General features: G+C 39.2%; 2 protein-coding genes across 3 annotated transcripts; both read right to left on the bottom strand.

Moving 5' to 3' along the window:
- Window positions 1-2184: 2184 nt before the first annotated feature.
- LOC116170008 (retinol dehydrogenase 11-like) lies at window positions 2185-7813 on the bottom strand. Its single transcript, XM_031486257.1, has 4 exons — window positions 7484-7813; window positions 7102-7431; window positions 2494-2798; window positions 2185-2437 (listed from the first exon to the last, which is right to left on the bottom strand). The coding sequence occupies exons 1-4, from the start codon at window positions 7626-7628 to the stop codon at window positions 2243-2245; spliced, it is 975 nt and encodes a 324-aa protein (XP_031342117.1). The 5' UTR covers window positions 7629-7813; the 3' UTR covers window positions 2185-2242.
- A 5069-nt stretch (window positions 7814-12882) lies between these two features.
- On the bottom strand, window positions 12883-18836 carry LOC116168728 (cystinosin homolog). Of its 2 annotated transcripts, XM_031484682.1 has the most exons (10): window positions 18093-18836; window positions 17932-18025; window positions 17391-17467; window positions 17256-17346; window positions 17032-17208; window positions 13803-13943; window positions 13652-13751; window positions 13317-13607; window positions 13151-13268; window positions 12883-13105 (listed from the first exon to the last, which is right to left on the bottom strand). In XM_031484682.1, exons 3-10 carry the CDS (start codon window positions 17437-17439, stop codon window positions 12966-12968), a joined length of 1107 nt encoding a protein of 368 aa, XP_031340542.1. In that variant the 5' UTR covers window positions 17440-17467; window positions 17932-18025; window positions 18093-18836; the 3' UTR covers window positions 12883-12965. The 2 variants fall into 2 exon arrangements, with proteins under 2 accessions (XP_031340542.1, XP_031340540.1); XM_031484680.1 differs by having other exon boundaries at window positions 17932-18836.
- Between the last annotated feature and the right edge of the window lie 590 nt (window positions 18837-19426).

The following is a 19426-nucleotide window of genomic DNA, read 5'->3' as shown; positions in this document are numbered from 1 at the left end:
AACCTCTCACAACTTCATCGACCGTCGGCTGGCCAACCACACCAACAGAAGTACCAAACCCACGATCTGGATCAGGACTGGCTGCATAGCAGCAGTCGCCGATGTGTCCACTGGGTAAAAGAACGCCGTCACACCACCCACTGGGCCCGTTTTGCTAAGACAGCCGAGAATGTCACGCCGAAGATCGAAAAAATCCACCTTGGTTTTCCCACATTACTGATATCTAGGTTACGGGAATTCCTCCAAACGTTTCGTATCGTATTGTCCAAAAGAATCGTATTGTCCAAAAGAAACATGCCGGGATTTTGGACTATAGCACGTTGAATAGCTGACGAAAGCTCCACGAGACACTTAGAGAACTGGGGACAGCGAAGCTGTTCTCTGCTACACTTCAAATGTGCATACTGGCAGGTTCCTTTCGCAACTGAGTCCCGCCGCCTGTTTGACTCTCGACGGCGCCTGCTACCAGTTTCGAGTTCGGACTAAGGAACGCTCCGTTCACCTTTCAGAAGCTAATGAAGCAGAAGGTACTCCCGGGGATCCTGAGGAAATTCGCCATGGTTTACCTGGACGACATCGTGGTGTATTCGAACTGACCTCGACCACCCGCGGATAGTGAGGGAGCAGCTCCAGAAACACCACCTGCGCCTCGCACAAGACAATTGTCGTTTTGTATTCTTTCCTTGTCTAAGTTTTTAGGTGACGTATCTGGGCCACCCTATCACGGCAGACTCCAACCGGCCACTCCCAGAATACGTGGCAGGCCTTCGCTTCGCGTCCAGTTTCACAACACGCCGGCAGCTCCGCCGCGTCTTGTCGAAATTCAAGCTCCACTCAACGACATGCTAAAGAAGGGGGCCCGATTCACGTAGAAGGTCGCCGCGAACAAGGCGTTCGAGAGTCTGCCGGACGCTCTCGGCCAGCAACTGCAACTCCATCGTCCCTACGCCTGGTTACCGTTCGTGCTCCAAACCGATCTCAGAAGATGTGGTATACTGCAGCGGTCCGGTATCACTAAGACGAGGGCCAGATACGGCGCATAGTCAGCTATGCCAGTTCGAAACCTCCTCTGGGTCCCCTTCTCCAGGAGTTTAGTTAAAACAGCCAACATTAACCCGGCAAGCACAACCAATTGGCGGATCACTTTTCCCGAAATCCCAACAAAACTACAATCTCCCAAACTTATAACTTCTCCAAGTTGGAAGCCAGGGCTCACAAGTACATTCGCAGCTCCTGGATGTGCACCGCCGCCGTAAAGAGGGGCCCAGTTGACGACGCCTCCCTCCGACTCAGGGAACCCACGCTCCCTTGGGAATCTGTGTTGGTAGACCTAATCAGACCGTACAGCACCACGACCACCGGGTGCGACCAGATCTTGGTCATAACCTTTGGCCAGATAGTCTTAGCACAGATCTGTGGTCTTAGTAATAAAAGATGTTTTAGTTTATTAACCCGTTAGAATTAAAGTTTAACCCCCTTATGGATTTTAACAAACAAACAAAAATCCTCTTCTAAAAATTTCAAAATTTCAATACCGATATCCAAAAATCTGTAATTTGCATAATGTCAAATGCTCAAGATCTAAAACTCCTATAATTTCTTATAAGCTCGGAAACCCCTTCCCTTAATGTAAATCAGTAAGCGCTGCAGTAAAAGTTTCGCATCTACTCCAAAGAGGCGCAAATTCATTGAGAGGTAATTAATACACTCGCTAATGTTGTAAATCATAGAGGCTACTTGCAACTGATTTAACTTAATCAATCAACGCTGAATGAAAAGAAGTTATCTTGAAGTACCTACTGACCGCGGTGAAGTTTTAAGATTTATTGATCAATGGTCAACGCTGGTACCTCTATGAACAATATTGCACATTTATACCGGGAAACATTGCCTTCTGTATTCGACTATACAACTAACTTAATTGCACCATTGTAATTCGTTCGCTTTCAAATGTTTAATTTCTAAGAAACTTCGTTCTCGTGTTTTTTTTTAATGTAACAAGCCGTATTACTAAATATTGTGCATTTGGAAATAAGAAGTGATAATCGGTTTTCATGCCGACCTTACTAAAGTTACCGAAAACACACATCCTTTAGTTACCTAATTGGATTGTGACAGAGTACTTTTTGAAAAACAATTTATGGTTATGCACCGGAAACGATCACTATTTTAAATAATACGCAATTTAACATTAAAAACATCAATATTATATATTTTACACTTCATAATATACAAATAACGATTAAAGAGTGCTCTCCGTATGGGTTAAATGAACCAATTCTGCACTTTTCTCCCATACTTTCCTGTTGAGAGTAGAGTCTATAGCAGTACTTGGCATTTCAGAAAGTGCACAGTTATAGAAGTACTTTCCTGTAACATCCTGGACGTCATCAGAGACAGCAAGATAGATTGAGGTCTGTGCCCCTTCCTCGCTGATCTAGAATTTTACACATTTAGTTTACCAATGCCTTGCTGTGATATGTCACTATTCACTTTAAAAAAGGATGCCAAAATTCGAAACAGCCCTTGAGTCATTATGTTGAGATTACGAGTAACTTCCGTTCGGACAGTACCTGGATCCAAAGAATTGACGGTAATTCCACTACCTCGTAGACGTTTTGCCAATTCATTAGTAGTAGCTAGATGGCAAAGTTTGGAGTTCGCATAGTTAGAGAACGTAAGTCTTGCGATTCGAGAATTTGCAGAATAATTCAAATTGTCAAGATGAATTTGACCGTGAGTGACAGATGACGATGATACGTACACAATTCTGCTGGGCTTGGATTTCTTCAGTAAATCTAAAAGAAATGTTAGCATTTTAAAAGTGCAGAGGCATTTTTATTTGTAGGCCGGTGTCTGACAAAATCGTGTAATATAGCGGCGATATAAGTGTATATGTATATACAGCGTGTTACATCACAGTATGTAAAAAAAATTGAGAGGGGATCAAGACAAGCACTTTTTCCAAATAAACCGAGGGTTCGTTTCGTTTGGGGGCCAACCCCAAAGAACTGGTGAAATTTTGATTTCTTTTTTAATTTTTTTCTCAGCAACCATGAGTTACAAAGATGGGTGGCAGGTCTTTGAATAGGTTTTCGGGTATGCCCTATATAAAGTTACACTAAAATTGATCAAAGAATCGAAATATGCAAGGGGTTCTATTTAAAAAAATGTTACTTTGATATAAATCACCCTGTATACCTAACAATTTCGTTGACAATATTGTTAGGTTGTAGCCTTAAGAGTCTTTCAACATGCCCCGACAATATAAATATATGCGTTAATAAACCCACAATCTTCCAACCACACACGAATGGCCCAGAGATCTCACGCGCAAACTGTTTGAAATAAGCCATAACGCTTTCATTTGAAACTATTTCGCATATTTTGAGGTTAAAAAAATTGTTTTTTGATACATGGTTTCTGAGTACGACCGCCATGTTGAATTTTTTAAATAGCAACATAGGTCATGTGATACATCATTAAAAAGCCTATTTTTCTCTATTTCTTATTACCTTAATCATGAATGGTGTTAAATTAAAAAATAATAGCGAAGAAACTCTGTCAAATGGTCCATACTTGACATAGGATAACTAAGGTTAACTAAAGATTTATTTCTATAAGTTATAAGGAAACAAACCATAAGTAAAGTGCAATACATTAGCTATCTAAGCGTATGGCATGGTTTTTCTAATTTTTCTTCATTATTTTAAGTAGTAAACAAGAGAAAAAATATGCCGTATCACGTGACCTATATTGCTATATAAAAAATTCAAGATGGCGGTTGCACTTCAAACCATGTGTCAAAGAATAGGTACCTCAAAATAACTTTAATAATGTACGTTAATAAACCCCCAGAGATCCGTCCACACACTATTGGGCCACCCTGTATATACCTATGAACGGAAAATAAAGCGACAAACGAATGTAAGTTCACTTTACAAGCAGTAGTCACAACACAGATTGTTACAAGTAAAGTGGTAGGTACGTACGCCTATAGCCACATATTGTGTTCAAAGTCGGTACTATTACTAACATTATTAAGGATCCTCAGATCCTTTATAGTATTGTATTGTCGTCCGTCCGTCCGTCCCTCCCTCCGTCCGTGTGCGCTCTAACTCTTTTTAAAAGTGACCGATTGTGTTGATTGTGTACGGGTACTTTGGACATTAGGGACGGACGCTATTAATTTTCAGGAATCTGGTTCAACAGGAACAAAAGTTATAGGGCTTCGAGTGAATCGGGAACAGGAAAAACTGCGGGCTCAATATAATAGAAATCAACATATTTCATTCCCTAGGTCATGTAACGAGTTTGGACTTTCGCTAGATTATTCCCTTGACTCTTAGATGTGTAATAATTCAATATAACTCGTCTCTGTGGTATAGGTCAAAAGTTTTAGAGCAAAATGTACCCAAAATTATTCTTTACACATAAATTTGGAGTTGTAAAAGCTTTCAAACGCATTATCTTGATGCTGAAAGAGTACATCACGTCCACATTTGATAACCGCATGTGTGTGATTCAAAGATGTAAAATTATTTTTCTGAGGCCACATGGATTTTGACCAAAATATGTCAAAATTGTTATTTATGCACCAAGATCGTTGGAAAAAAGACTAGGGACATTATCTCAATGCCCAAGACATGAATGTGATGCATTTTTGGCGACCACGCGGATTTTGATCAAAACATGTCAAAATCGTTATTTATGCACCAAGATCGTTAGGAAAAAGACCAAGAGCATTATATCAATGACCAATACATGAATTTGATCTATTTTTGGCAACCACGTGGATTTTGATCAAAACATGTCAAAATCGTTATTTATGCACCAAGATCATTGGGAAAAAGACCAAGAGCATTATCTCAAGGACCAAAACATGAATTTGATCTATTGATGGCGACCACATGAATTGTGATCAAAATATGTGAAAATCGTTATTCTTGCACTGATATCGTTGGGAACAAGATTAAGAGCATTATCTCAATGACCAAGACATGAATTTGATGCATTTTTGTTAACTATAAAATGTTGTTGTGTTTTTTTATTAGGCCGCAGTTGGACGGCATTTATTTACTCTGGAAAGAAGTTTATTTCCCATTTTTATACAGAGGATCGTTGTTTTAGTTCAATTAATGCTCGGCCGGAGTTAATTAAGAAGCTTTAAGTCTGGGAAAATCGAATCCGTAATTAGTGTGTTTTAAATGTAATAAATTTTGTCTTGTTATTGTTAAATTCGTGGAAGTTAGCAGAGTGCACGCGCTTTGCACAAGTGTTGCTTTAGATAAGGAAACTTTTAGTTGTTTAAGAGCGAATTTCATAGGAATTTTGGCGTGTTAAAACTCGTAAAAGTGCCAGTCTAAGTTGATTTACGATCGTTAATAGTTTTATTTATGCAATTATGGTATTGGTCCGCGGAGTCGACCGTTAAGTTTTATCGGCCCCGAAATTCGAATTTTTCATGGAAAAGCGTCGCAACGAGATTTGACGATACTGGGGTATAAATGGTTTTGAACAGCGAAGAGAAGGCGCTTATTGTACCGTTTCGCGAAGCCTACGTTTGTCTTATGTGAAAATTTTTGGAAAGTTTATTGTAGCGGCGTTTGCTAAAGTTACGCCAGTTTATTCATCGTCTATTGTTATTTGAAAGTCCGGGAACGTGTGGATTACGCCGGCATCGAAGAGTTAAGAAGGTTTTTGGACGGAGTTTGTTGAAGGGAAACGAGCGGTACAATAACGCCATTTTAGCAGCGAGATTTCGTTTGCGTTGTATTTTACATCATCTGGAGTAGGCGGAACGTTTGTTTAACGCCAGCATCGCCGAGGAGCTGTAGGAGTAGCTGTGTCAGCACATACCTGGGGCTGTGTTTGTGTTTTTGTGTGCATCGGTCGTTTGTGCATTTGTAAAAAGGATTAGCACCGTGAGTACTGTCATTTTTGTTTTAATTTAATGGGGTCATCCCGCCTTCATTTTTTATTTCTGATCCACAAAGTACATTAAAAATAAAAAGACCCGTGTGTCCTCAATTTTTATTTGCGAGTAAAATAAACCCAAAATAAATTATTGAAAAGCTGTGTTTTTAGTCCGAATTTGAAACGCTTCAGACTAAATACGTCACAAATCTACAACCAATCACATAGAAGTGAGCTGGCAACCTTACGCGAGGATATGACGTTTATCACATTTGACGTTTTGAGAGGGATGTTTAACTGCATCTAGCACGAAAGTGACAAGTGCCTGTGACAGATGACGCAAGTTATAAATGCCATTCTCCTGCAATATTGCCAAGTCGTTATGTCATCTGAATGGTTCTAGGAGCTGATTGGTCGGGCTTATTACGTCACAATCATATCGTTTTGAATAAACCTTTAAAACCGCACATGTTCATTATTTTTTTGCTAATCAGCCTCTATTTTTAAATAAACTTTTGCTGTCCAAAAAAATGTTTTATGGTTTCAGGTACACGCTTATTAAATTAGAACTGCGGAATTCAACTATACTGTAAACCCCCATTGTAAGAATCGCCGTCTGAGACGGTTTTGTGTTTCAAGTCGTGTACCTAAGTCATTTTTTTCAGATTTTGTAAATTTAGCTTTGTAAATTTTTTTTTGTTTTTTGTCATTTATTATTTGTGTGTGTCTAAGTAAAGGTCAAGGATTCGAGTTTCTCAAATTTTAAGTTTTCTTTTTTTATCCCGAGTGTGAAACGAGTTTGGTAACGTAAAAAGGTTTGGATCATCGGTGGGACTTAAATTTCATTCCAGAAGTCAGTTAACAAGGGATTATTTGGATATTTGGAATTTAAGGGAGGTATTAGGCACCGATCTGGCGAGGTTGCTACCCCTTGTCCGGACGAAAAAAGGGGTAGTCGGACTCATGTTACGGGCCCTGAGATTTGTGTTTTAAAGAGTTTTTGTGAGATTGAGCTAACAAGGGTAAGTTGTGTGGATAGTTTCAGTCTTAGGAAGTTTTCACAACAATGTATTATGTAAGATTAAAATAAATTGTCGTTAAAAGTGATTGTAATACTGAGGATCCTTTGATATTTCGTTGTATCGGTTTATTAAGATAACAGTTGATAACTAAAAAAATGCCTACCTATCAGCAGCTCTGTGAGTAAAAATGGTCCAAAGTGATTCACTTGCATGAATTTACTCAAACCGTCTTCCGTAACATCATCTTCGAAAATAAGTGCTCCAGCATTATTTACCAAAATGTCTAATCTCTCCTCCGAACTATTTATTTCCTTGGCAAACTCTCTAACGGATTTAAGCGAAGCAAAATCAACTATTCTCACATGGACGTTTTGGTTGTGGGTAGCGCGCACAATTTGTCGTCGCGCCGCCTCCGCTCTCTCCCTACTTCTACATGCTAGTATAACTCTCGCACCTCGTTTAGCTAAATCTTGAGCGGTGTAAAATCCAAGTCCTACCCAAGCAAGTGTTTTTAAAAGGTGAACTGAAAACGATTGTATACTCACCGCAGTTGGCTCCCGTTACAATTGCAGTTTTCCCAACTAAACAAGTTGGACTTCGATCCCATCTCGTTCTCACTTTGATAACTTTTAGTCGAATGAGGACTGCCGCAGTCAATGTTAAGCAAGAGAATAAGAAATACACCCACATTTGAGCTGCGGAATACTACCTATGTACTTTAATCGAGGAGAGTTGCTTTCTGTAAACAGTTTAACTTGTTATTTGGATTTTTCTAATCAGTTCTATAAATAATTAATAGCTGATAAAACTTTAAATAATTGGTGCCCGCAAAACAGGATGTAACATGTACTGTACGTAGTACCATATGTTACGCTAAACGGTTATATTTCGAAACATTAAGAATTAAGAGATAAAGGTGGGATAGACCAAGCAAACATTGTTGTGCAACAGTTGAACAACAGATAGGCAACTGTTGGCTAACTTGTTTCCGTGGGGAGAAAACATTGTCGACAAACTGTTGATCAACATCGACCAGCCTGCCTTCTCCGGTGTTTGTCCAATGTTCGTTCAGTCATGAGCGACGAAGGGATGCTCTACTCGCGTGGTGCGCGTTTTTAGTTATGAAAATAAAAGTAACTCGAAGAGGCCGTACAAAGCGAGACTGGTGGCAAAGAAGTATATACGCTAACAGCAAACAGTTTTTTTTTACCAGAATTAAGAATGGAGGACAACATGTTGTTCAATTACTTCTCTCGAATGGAAAAAGTGAAATTGACCCGTATACGCGTCTACACTGAAGACGCTGTGTGCACACCGTAGGGCAACATCTCCTTTGAAGTACCGCCTCGGGAGCGAACACCGCGCATCAGTTCGGCAACAGCTGCACGAGTGTTGCGCAACACGTACTCACTGTGTAAACTTGTGTTTTTCGACTGTTGTTCAACTGTTGCACAACCATGTTTGCTTGGTCTATTCCCACCTTCAGACGCTGTTCACTGTTCAGTAAATAGTAGCATAGCGTAAGATTCTTACACTATGATAGTAGATGCATTTGTCCCTGCCTTCTAAACACATTTAATCTCGACCATTTATCAGAAGTTATCACAAATAACTTCCTATAACCAATACTTATAAGCAAATACATATTTTTAGCGTACTTTCCTCAAAATGAAAAATCGCTATTGACTGCACTTTGTACTCCGTCCGTCCGTCCGTCTTGCACAAGTACTCCTTCTACACGACTGAACCGATTTGGACGACATGGGGCTCATTTGAAAGGGCTTTGTCCAAGGATTCCGTGCATATCGATATTTTTTTGGTTTTGCACATGCGCAGTGTCAAAAATTTGGTTTAACGCATGTGCGATGCTAACTTTTTATCGCATTTTGCGTTTTGTCCATCCGTCCGTCCGGACCCACTTCTACCGTTTTGAACTACTTCTAGGGGAATGGTTCTAGAGTCCTGGAATTTTTTGCAGTAGGTATAGCCTATACCTTGAAGGTGTGCCAGAAGGCTATCAATTTCGCCGTCTAAAAGCCCCCCCCCCACGAATTATTTCTGAGATGCTGTTTTTGAAAGTAAAACGTGCATAGCTTTTACATACGACAACCAATTGGTCGCAGATTTTGCATACGCATGCCTTTAGTGGTGTTAAGTTAAACTTTAGAAAATGGTGGGGGGGGGGGGGCGGTTAACACATGTTCTACCCTTCAGTATAAAAGTATAACTTTCCCGTGCGACTCTCAGTGAGCGACGGGTCTTGAGGGGGGGGGGGGGGGGTGTTAAAAATTAATGTTATCTCTCATTGTATTCTAATTAAAGGGCTCAACGAAACGAACCGTTTTCTACCAACTACTGCCCTTCTTTCTACCTCTTATCAAAGTACGGGTTGGGGGGGAGGGAGGGAGTGGAACTAGTTTCATCCTTCATGGTACTCTAATAAAAGGTCTCAACGAAAGGAATTAATTTCTACCAACCTTAGCCCTCCACCTCGACCTCTTATCGTGATCGTGTATTCCCTTCTACCTCAAGAACGGATTGTCGGAAGAGGGTACTCACCAAGGGCGATTGAGACGTGCAAGAAGTATATCCATTGGTGATGTCAAAACAAAAGCTATTTCGGTTAAAAAAATGCGCTTTATCTGCACAAGAGTTGTGCAAATACTTGTTCATTTATGAAATTATTTAAATAAAACTTTATATTATATGTAAACACTACGAATGTAAGTAAAATTAACAAAGCTTTCAAAATATTGTTTAAAAGCGAGCTTCATTCACTATTTTTTCTACGTCTATGATGAGCTATTCTTCTCTACAAGGAGGGTATCAAACGGCCTGTACCAAGCTATGATAAGTGTCTCATTCGGAATGGCGAGTGGCGACTGTGTCGAGAAATGGCTGCAATGTAAGTAAATGTTACAAATGAATTTTGATTTTTTATTGTTGCTTAATTTAGTGACCGTTCTCGGACGTTACGAACGGTAAACGTCATGATGCACCTAGTTTCGTAAACTCTTGTACGGTACAAAATCCAATTCATTAAAAAATATGTGTTACCAAAAGTTAGATTTTGCCACCTGTTACAATTGAGGTCTATGCCAAATAATCAAGTTGTCGGTCCCATTTCGTGTTGAAATTTCATCTACTACTATACCAACAACCAATGTTCAACAAAAACAAGTTAAACAGTTAAAAGTCATTATGCAAACATAAATGACTAAATAATATTAATATGCTAGGACCGGGAAAAAATACCGGTAGACATGAGATCCTTACCCCAGTCTCGTTCAAATGAGCCGCCTATCGTCGAAGCCTATACATTTATTGAAAAATCGTGGAGCGTATACAAATATAAACAAATTGTAAAACTCATGTTAGATTTGTTTTTATTCCAAGTGCTTATGTATAAAATTTCATTTAAATGCTTTCGTAAATAAGGAAGTTGGTACTGCTCATGCGTAAAGGGCTATTAAGACACTCATATTCATTACGAAACTCACCATACAAACTGGTTGTATCAAGTGCTCATTAAAGCACCAAAATAGAAAAAAATCACAGATTTCGCAATCTTTGCAACCATCGGAGATATTGGAAATGATAACAATAACAGTAGGTACTCGCAAGCTCGCTGGTGTCGCATAAATAAACCTTCTGAATAATAAGCGTTGAACAATCTTCTGGATAATAGAAGACTGCTTGACGGAGGGTTGCTAGATGAGGCTGTACACCGTCACTTGTACAAATTGAATGACTGGAGACCTCGCAACCCCAACGACTAAACGACATTCAAATCGATAGTGATTTATTGAGTATTATTTACAGTTTATATATACAATTAATTATGACGTATTTGTGTTTGTTTGACATAGTGTCCTTATTTCTTATTGCATTAGTTGGCATACGTTGCATTTTACGTATGCAATTATAGTACCTAATTTTCCATTGAAACTTGATGCCTTTGTAGTATTTCGCGGCCAGATTGCTGGCTTGCGTTTCACAACTCTTAATAAGTTGTTACCTTATGAATTCATGATAATGTAATAACTGTAACCTAGTTCTAATTAGACTATTGCGACAGCGATGTATTTGCCGCAGCTTCCTTGTTCTTCTGTTTAATATCTTTTGGTATTAAACATTCTGCCAACTCGGCGATGGATCTGTGTCGATGATGTCCAAAGGTTCCATCGTCATTGGGTCTTCTTTTCTAGTTGCCTCCTTGTGTTTGGTTTTCCATTTTTTGAGTCCAAATATGACCCCAATGGTGCTGATGATGATAAGTATAGTTATGGTGCTTGTTGCGACCGATTTAGTCGTAACCGTACGCCAGATGGTGTTGTGTATATCGTTTTGTAATTCTGCTTCTTCTTTGATGATGGACCCAAAGTGGTCTTCTGCCTTTAGGACTGGTTCCTCTTCAAGGAATTTTTGGTCGGGCATCCTGGTATCTTGGTTGATACGTGTGTTTGCGGACGCGTCAAACACGACTCTTAACTTTGTTGTGGCACTTGCTTCCTTGATGACTGGTTGATGTGGAATGTAGTATCTTCCTTCTCCCTTGGGGGGTACTAGTTTCATGTGGCCCAGGTCTACGTACTCCTGAAGGAACGCTTTGTACTGCTCGCGTACTCGATGCTCCTTTTCTAGCTTCTTTTCCAATTGGTGCAGTCGAGCTACTGCTAGCGAACGGGAACTGTTAACCATGGTAGGCGCTTCTTTAAATGGTATCCTCACTGTATACCTTCCATCTCGCCCTCTTGTGGTGGTGGCCATATAATGGTTCTCACATTGTATGTCTTCTTCTTTGGAGCGGCTTGACACCTCGACTTCCTCCATTTCCCAGTATTTTGACAGGTTTCTTTCTTCTTCCATTGTTGAAACCATCCCGATGACTGGTGTGCCTTTTTTCTCTGGATACATGACTTGATCGGACACTATCCATTCCAATTCGGTCTGCTGTCCTAGCAATGCAGACGCCGTTTTTGTAACACCGTTTAGTATGATTTTGGCGTAGTCTTGGGCTCCCAGTAGCACATGTATTGGACCTGTGATGTTGAGGGTTGGGTCTGCTAGGATCTTGGTCTGCCATGGTTCCAAATCGAATTCCATTGACTTCATTGGTAACATCCCAGTTATTTTCGGTAACACGATGAGGTCTGTTGTCAGTGTGTATTTGCTAGACTGACGAGGGTGGAGATGTACCGTCACTTTTGCTCTTGCGTTGGTCGGACTTCCTTCTCCCAATCCAGATACCATTGCCCTTGTTTTCTGCCTGGGTACCATCAGTTGCTGAGCTGCTTGCTCGATGATGAATGATGCTTGGGATCCTGGGTCTACCAGTGCTCGTAGTAGATGGCGTTGTCCCAGGATGTCTTGGGCCTGTACTATTGCTGTTGCCAAGAGGACTTGTTGATCTTCTTCCTTGATTTTTTTTTGACATAGTGTCCTTGTTTCTTATTGCATTAGTTGGCATACGTTGCATTTTACGTATGCAATTATAGTACCTAATTTTCCATTGAAACTTGATGCCTTTGTAGTATTTCGCGGCCAGATTGCTGGCTTGCGTTTCACAACTCTTAATAAATTGTTACCTTATGAATTCATGATAATGTAATAACTGTAACCTAGTTCTAATTATACTATTGCGACAGCGATGTAGGTATTTGCCGCAGCTTCCTTGTTCCTCTGTTTAATATCTTTTGGTATTAAACAAGCGTTATAACATGCTCGTAATACTATTAAATACGTGCGACACAGAGTGATTAGCTCGAATTTCATATTGGAATTAACAATTGAGCACTATCAAATAAGTACCATATCGACAGTATCCCAGACTTTTCCTTTACCTACCGATCACGGCCGACTATGCAACAATCATCCCTCGAAGTAACACCGTTGTCTTTTGGCCTCGAAACTCATAACTTTGTACACGAACATAAACATTTCCGATGTTAAAATTATTATATTCGTAGAAATTCGATTTACATACGTATTATGTGTCAAAGCATAGATATAAATGTCAATAAGCTGCTACATTAAGTCCTTTCCATCTGTCGATGGAGAATTTCTATATAAAATGTAATGTTGGACCATAAATAATACTTGGAATAGTACGGTAAAAGCACCCAATCCGAACTTAGTCGGATTGCCAAAGATAGACTTCCAATCATCTGAAAGAGAAATGGGATGACTTCTCTAACAACCTGCGTACCTACCATAATTATATGCATCTAATGCCATTTGACCAATGCTGCATACGCCGCCTGCCAGATTTAGGTTTACCACCCCGATACTCCATCCACTTGTACTTTTCCGTTTCCAATTCAAGTAAGCCTGCAACACGCTCCATCACTTTATTGACGCTTACCACGTAAAACTTGCCTGAGGTATATACTTCAGTACCGTTATAACCAGTTTGACATATGAAGAAAAATACAAGAAATCCAACCATTGTATCACGCATACGGCGCGCAGTATGAATAGCACCACGTAGAAGATGCCAAATCCGCCCAACATCAAGCGTGTTATCAAGGATATAGTTTGGCTTCCCCTTTCATAAATCAAACATTGCAATCCCGTTACTAACAGTGCAAGGATTCCGTGCAGATTGTAAAAGACGTCGTTTACTTTCACAGGTAGTAGTCCATGGCTGTGTTGCTCAAAATATTCTTCCTAGCGTAGTAGGTATTATAAAGAAAGTGTTACAAAAAGATTACCTGAATAGCAGGGGCGAAAAAGACGCTCTGTATAAATACACCAAAGGACAAGTATCCTACCACGTTTAACGCCAAGTAATCAAAGCTGAAGCCTATTACACTAAAAGAAAGGTTTTCGAGTGTTTAGTATAATATTATCGATATCTGCTACCTTTTTCTTTTGAAGTTCGTATAAATTTGAGGGTAGTACGATAAAGCCCACGTGACGAAATAGATCCAACCCGAAATCTGCGAGGCGATGTCGATATATTTTTCTTTGTGCACATTGGCGACCAAGTACAGATGCTTCACACTGAAACAAATTAAGTTTGTGGATTACTTATCCATTATCATTGATTCAGATCAAAATCTGCTCGAAAAATTATTGTACAAAATAAAGGTCCACTTAGAATTCGGGGACATTTATAACCAGATGTTTCTTGATTTGAAAATGAATTTAGTCAAGATGAAGGTAGTCTACTGTACTTTGCATTAAAAGAATTGCAAAATGACGCCGACGACGTTCGGATGATCTAGCGGACTTCAAATTTCCTCACACGGGACTGGAAAGCATCAGAGGCCATTCTTTACCAACATCGAGTTATCTGTGTAGGGCCCTGAGCCGGTTTTCCAGTTTTCTTTAACTTCCGCTTGATACCTAATTGCCCAATATCTTTCGATTGTGGGGAATTACGGACAGTTGCGTCGATTGATATCCTTGCCGACGAAAACCACCTTATTGTGGAGAGTTTTTTTTTGAAAAATTTTTCAAGTACATTTTTGTTCGTTTTTTATGCTGTTTTCATTGATGCATAGTAAATGTATGGTTTCCATTTAAAAATCTCGAGTTGACCAAAAACTTTGAATGCGTGCTATTTTCGAATGACATTTGAACATCGGACCAATAACATCTGATAGCGTGAACTTTTAGCAGTCCATTCGTGAAAAAAAACCATTTTGCCAAGTTGTCAGATAACAGAGCGATATGCCTAACTTCGTGAACCTCTGAAACCGTGAAAAATGTCAAAATTGTGAAATAACTTCGAAACCATGCCGGTTAGACGTAGCATTATATTGACAGTTATACTGAGACTGAGTGCCATTTGAAATAAAAAAGTTCCGGTATTGTTGATACAACCGGAGAAGCGGCCATCTTGAAAATGTTTTTAAGCGATTCCTTTTGATCGATTATTTAAAAAAGGTAATGGGTCCCGAATCGACATTCCAAATCGTCCCTAAGATACTTCTAATGGTTCACTTAAAAACACCACACTGTATATTACTATCTTGTAAAAGTTGTACAGGTCAGGTGTTAGTTTTGCAAGCCAGTAGCGTTTAAACGTGACGTTTAAAGGTCTATTCACACATATCAGTCACGTCTCAGTTCCGGTTCCGTTCCATTTCAGTCTTATTCAATAAACATTGGTAACGGTAACCGACACGTCCGGCGCCGTCATCGATTTTATCATCATTCTCCGTTCAGTCTCCGTTCAGTCACAATTTAAATTCGTCGGAAACGATATTTTCTAGTTTTGACTGACCTATTTTCTAAAAAGTTGATAACGAATTTCTTGATTTATTAGCGTATTTTCCAGAAAATGCAAAATCTCTATTTGCTGCACTTTGTCGTCCATCCGTCCGTCCGTCCGTCCGTCACACGTACTCTTTCTACGCCACTGAAGCGATTTGGGAGATATGGGGCTCATTTGAAAGGGCTTGGTCCAAGGATTCTGTGCATATCGATATTTTTTTGGTTTTTCACATGCGCAGTGTCAAAAATTTGGTTTAACGTATCTGCAATGCTAACTTTTTCATTTATGAAAGTATTTAAATGGAACTTTATATGTAAACACTACGAATATAAGACGTTTTCAAAATTTTGTTTTGCGCATGCGCAATGCCAACTTTCTTATTTATGAAAGCATTTAAATGAAATTTTATACAAAAGCATTTGGAATAAAGAAAAATCTACCACCAGCTGCAAAATTTGGTTTTGCGCATACGCAATGGCAACTTCCCTATTTACGGAAACATTTAAATGAAATTTAATACTTAGGCACTTGGAATACAAGCGTTCCGTTTCAGTGAACGCTTACCTTTATATGTCGCCGTGTGATTTCCGTTTTTGGATCAAGAAGCACTTGAGAGGTCTCCGTTTCATGTCTGACGCAGGACTAGGTCTGTGATTGGATCGCCTCACACCAAAAGGAATTTTGGGAGCGATGCCATGCAATGGAATTAAACCACGTTTATATTGGTGTGTAAACAATGTCGGTTTGGGACGTTGAGGTGTAGGTCCAGACATTTGGGATGATATGCGGGTGTTTTAGTTATTAAATGCTCATTACACCTTTTGTTAATCAATTTCGTGGGATTATTTACGAATAAACACAAAACGATTTTGCGTATCTGCTTTGTTTATTTATTTCATTATTACGAGGTGAGAAATTTAGATAAACTAAAGAAAGAAATGAGGCTTTTGTCAAATTAATGAAAGAATTAGTTAAGGGAATTAGATTGTGTCACTCAGACGGATGCTTTGGATAGTGCGTTTGCAGCGGTTTTAGTTTAAATACCTACAAGATGGAGTGGAACTACCCATATTTATTTAAAAATTTGGTAAGTGACCTTTGAGAGGTTTAAGGAGTTGGATCTTGACCATTGTTTGCTTGGAATTAGAAATTTAAAGTCAGAATTGAATTATTTTTGATGTGCCGGGGTGCGGATGTGTACTGAGAGAAATTTCATTAAAGAGCTAGTTCGGTTTAAGGTGTTTTGTGTGTGCCCAGAAATTGAAAGGTCACAGCAATATCAAACGGTTATGGCAAATTTCATGAAGAGTTCATATGTGCCAGCAGAAGAGGAGGAGGCTATTTACCCGATATGCTATTCGGATATATACTTGCGCCTCCAAAGAAACCTACGATCTAAATGCCCAATCCCAATTTTCTCCGTTCGCGTTCCCGTGGGAATTTCGGGAAGTGTTTTACTAAATCAGAAACCTTCGCGGACAGCCATTCCCAAAAGTGTCATTGGAATCAGATGCACGGTTTAGGAAGGCGTAAAAGACACCAAATTCGAACACTAGAAGCGCTGCTATAGAATAAATAAAATGTCTAGACTCTAAATGGACTAGACTTTATTACACAAACACAAAGATTAAAACGATTAATCGAATTAAAAGGCTTTGTATTGGAATACAATTGAATGAAAAATTTTGCTCCTACGGATATCTTAAATCAATGCTCGGAATAGAAATTTTCACGAACCGGAACGCGAGCCCTGCCTTATACTTATCACTCAGGCCCTACACCAACTGAATGACTTTTTTATTTCAATTTGAGACAATCACCATTACAAGTGATTAGATTAGATACAAGCGAAATATTTATTGTGCCTACCTTACGTCGGGATCTGACGAATTGGCACTAATTTCCGAATGTCCAGCTCTCGACGCGTACACTGTGAAATTGTAGTCGTCATCGTAGCCATGCAAAGGTATGACCGAAGGAAGAACTTGAACCACTTCCTCGTTATGAACCGTAAAGTACAAGATTACGCCAGATTTGTTGACATTGCTAAAAATGCAGCCATCTCTTCTGCATGAGTAAAATTCGATACATACCTCACTTTAATATTGACAGTCTCTTGGGTGCCCAGCGGAAAAATAAGTTCTTTGGTCGAAATTTCGATATCGCAGTAAACACGTGGAGGAACTGTAAATTAAACGGTAAACGTTTGAAGATTCACCCAATCTTACCTTCGCTGAGTGTTGCCAATAAGTAAATGTACGCGAAAATGTGGTACATCGCTTTGGCCTCAGTAAAAATGAATCGTCTAAAACATCAAACAAATTGGAGTGGTTTTGACTTTTGAGCACGTATTTTATCTTTTAAGTTTTATCTATTATTTGAGTTCGCAACATTGAAGCCTCACGTGAGAACATCAGATGTCAAGTAATAATGCATTATTTTGCAAAATTAGCAGAAATAATCAGAGAAGTTTCTTCACATAGTGAAATCAGTCTCGTGTGATGTACTTTTAATTAATTATCAAAAATAATTATCTGTAATGGAAATTGGCAATTCAATATTCTTTGGCTAACATGACTTTGTTCCATCTAAACAACACCAGAAAGAATGCGAGAAATATAGTTTAAACGGAAGGGGTGGTTGTGCAATAAATAATATAGTTACCATGTTGAATAGTTAATCTGCACTTTTCACATGATTGCTAAGTAAATATGATATTCAAAGGAAATTATCCATATTGATGCATATACATACGTATTTATTACCTACACGTGGAAATAAAATATTGCACGTTTATTCCAAAAAGTGCACTCTCGTATCACGCTCCATTCCTGATTCGTAGAAGCACTAGATTTACAAATTCCTAACAAAAATGAACGAATTAAAGTTACTTGTTCAAATAATTCAAAATATGTGCCAACCAGATATACCTGCAGGTGAACGTATATCATATACTTAAAGACCGAAAAAAAAGTTACATGAACTTTACAAGAGCAATGCACAGCTCATCTGACATGAAAACGTACAATCAACTTAAGAAATTCATCATTAAAATGTAATCAAATGATTAAGTCGGGAAGCGGTGGCATTAGATCTATAAATATAATATGTGCGAACTACGGAATTTGGCACGCGTTGGGGAGAGAAAACGTCATTGAAAACCATATACATAATTATACAATTTAAAAGCAAAAAAAAAATGTAAGTATATCTACATTCTACAGGTCTTATAAATCATAATATTCTACAGATACAACTTAGGCTCGATGCACATTTGCGTGTTTTCAAGCCGCGTGCAAGTCGCGGGCGAACGCCGGCGGTTTAGCAGTACATGGGCTCTAATTGCGCAGTACACACTCGAGCAGAACCGCGGCGAGCAAGCTGCTTGCAAGTAGCGTGCACCGGACTTGTTTTTAGAGGACGCCAGTTTCTGCTACGCCGCCGCATACACGCGGCTTCCACAACACGCCGGGCAGTCTGTGGCTGTGCTAGGCGATCAACGAGTACACTCTGGTCGCACGATAGAAGTCACCGTCGACACAGAGTTATTACCTGATGCTATTAAGAACCAACCGACAGAATGAGACACAAGATCAGTACTGTACCATGATAGAATAAAGACAAGAATTTCGTTTCATCTCTGAGAAGATCTTGAAACAGGGAAACGAACGAGCATTAACCATGGGGTGAACCCATGCTGTTCTTTAATGTCATATAAATATTCATACACTGAGAAAGCAAACGTAACGCGTTGTCATCCTTTTTGCTTGGAAGAACTTAGGGAATGCGTCTTTATATATTAGCAGCGTTCGGCGGTTCAAAACCGCTCCAATGTGTAATGACAGAAACAAGCTAAGCGCACGCGGCTTTAAAATACGCAAGTGTGCATCGAGCCTTACAAGTACAGTCGCGTTATCCTTGAGTAAAACTAAAAAAAAAAGGGAATTTTTCAGTTTGTCATATCGCCATATCACATTCTAGAACTCTCTATTACCTACTGTCAGACTTAGATATTTTGATTTTGACCATTCTGAAACTATATAGGTAAGATTGTCAAAAATTCATAATTTGGAGTTCAGAACCTATATAAAAGCTTTGAAATTCTTAGACAGGTGAGTGATCAGATTTTCATCTAAAACATTCTGAAACTCAATACATAAAATTGATATCAATCATTAATATCTACCCTCTGAGAACTATCTGCATTTATGTACGATTTCGCAAGATATTATAAGTGCCGATAAGTTTTCCAGCTCATTCCATC

The sequence above is a fragment of the Photinus pyralis genome, unplaced genomic scaffold (genome assembly GCF_008802855.1).
Source record: "Photinus pyralis isolate 1611_PpyrPB1 unplaced genomic scaffold, Ppyr1.3 Ppyr1.4_LG4, whole genome shotgun sequence".
NCBI lineage: Eukaryota > Metazoa > Arthropoda > Insecta > Coleoptera > Lampyridae > Photinus > Photinus pyralis.
The sequence above is the reverse complement of the archived record's forward strand: the minus strand, read 5'-3'. Positions and strand labels throughout refer to the sequence as shown.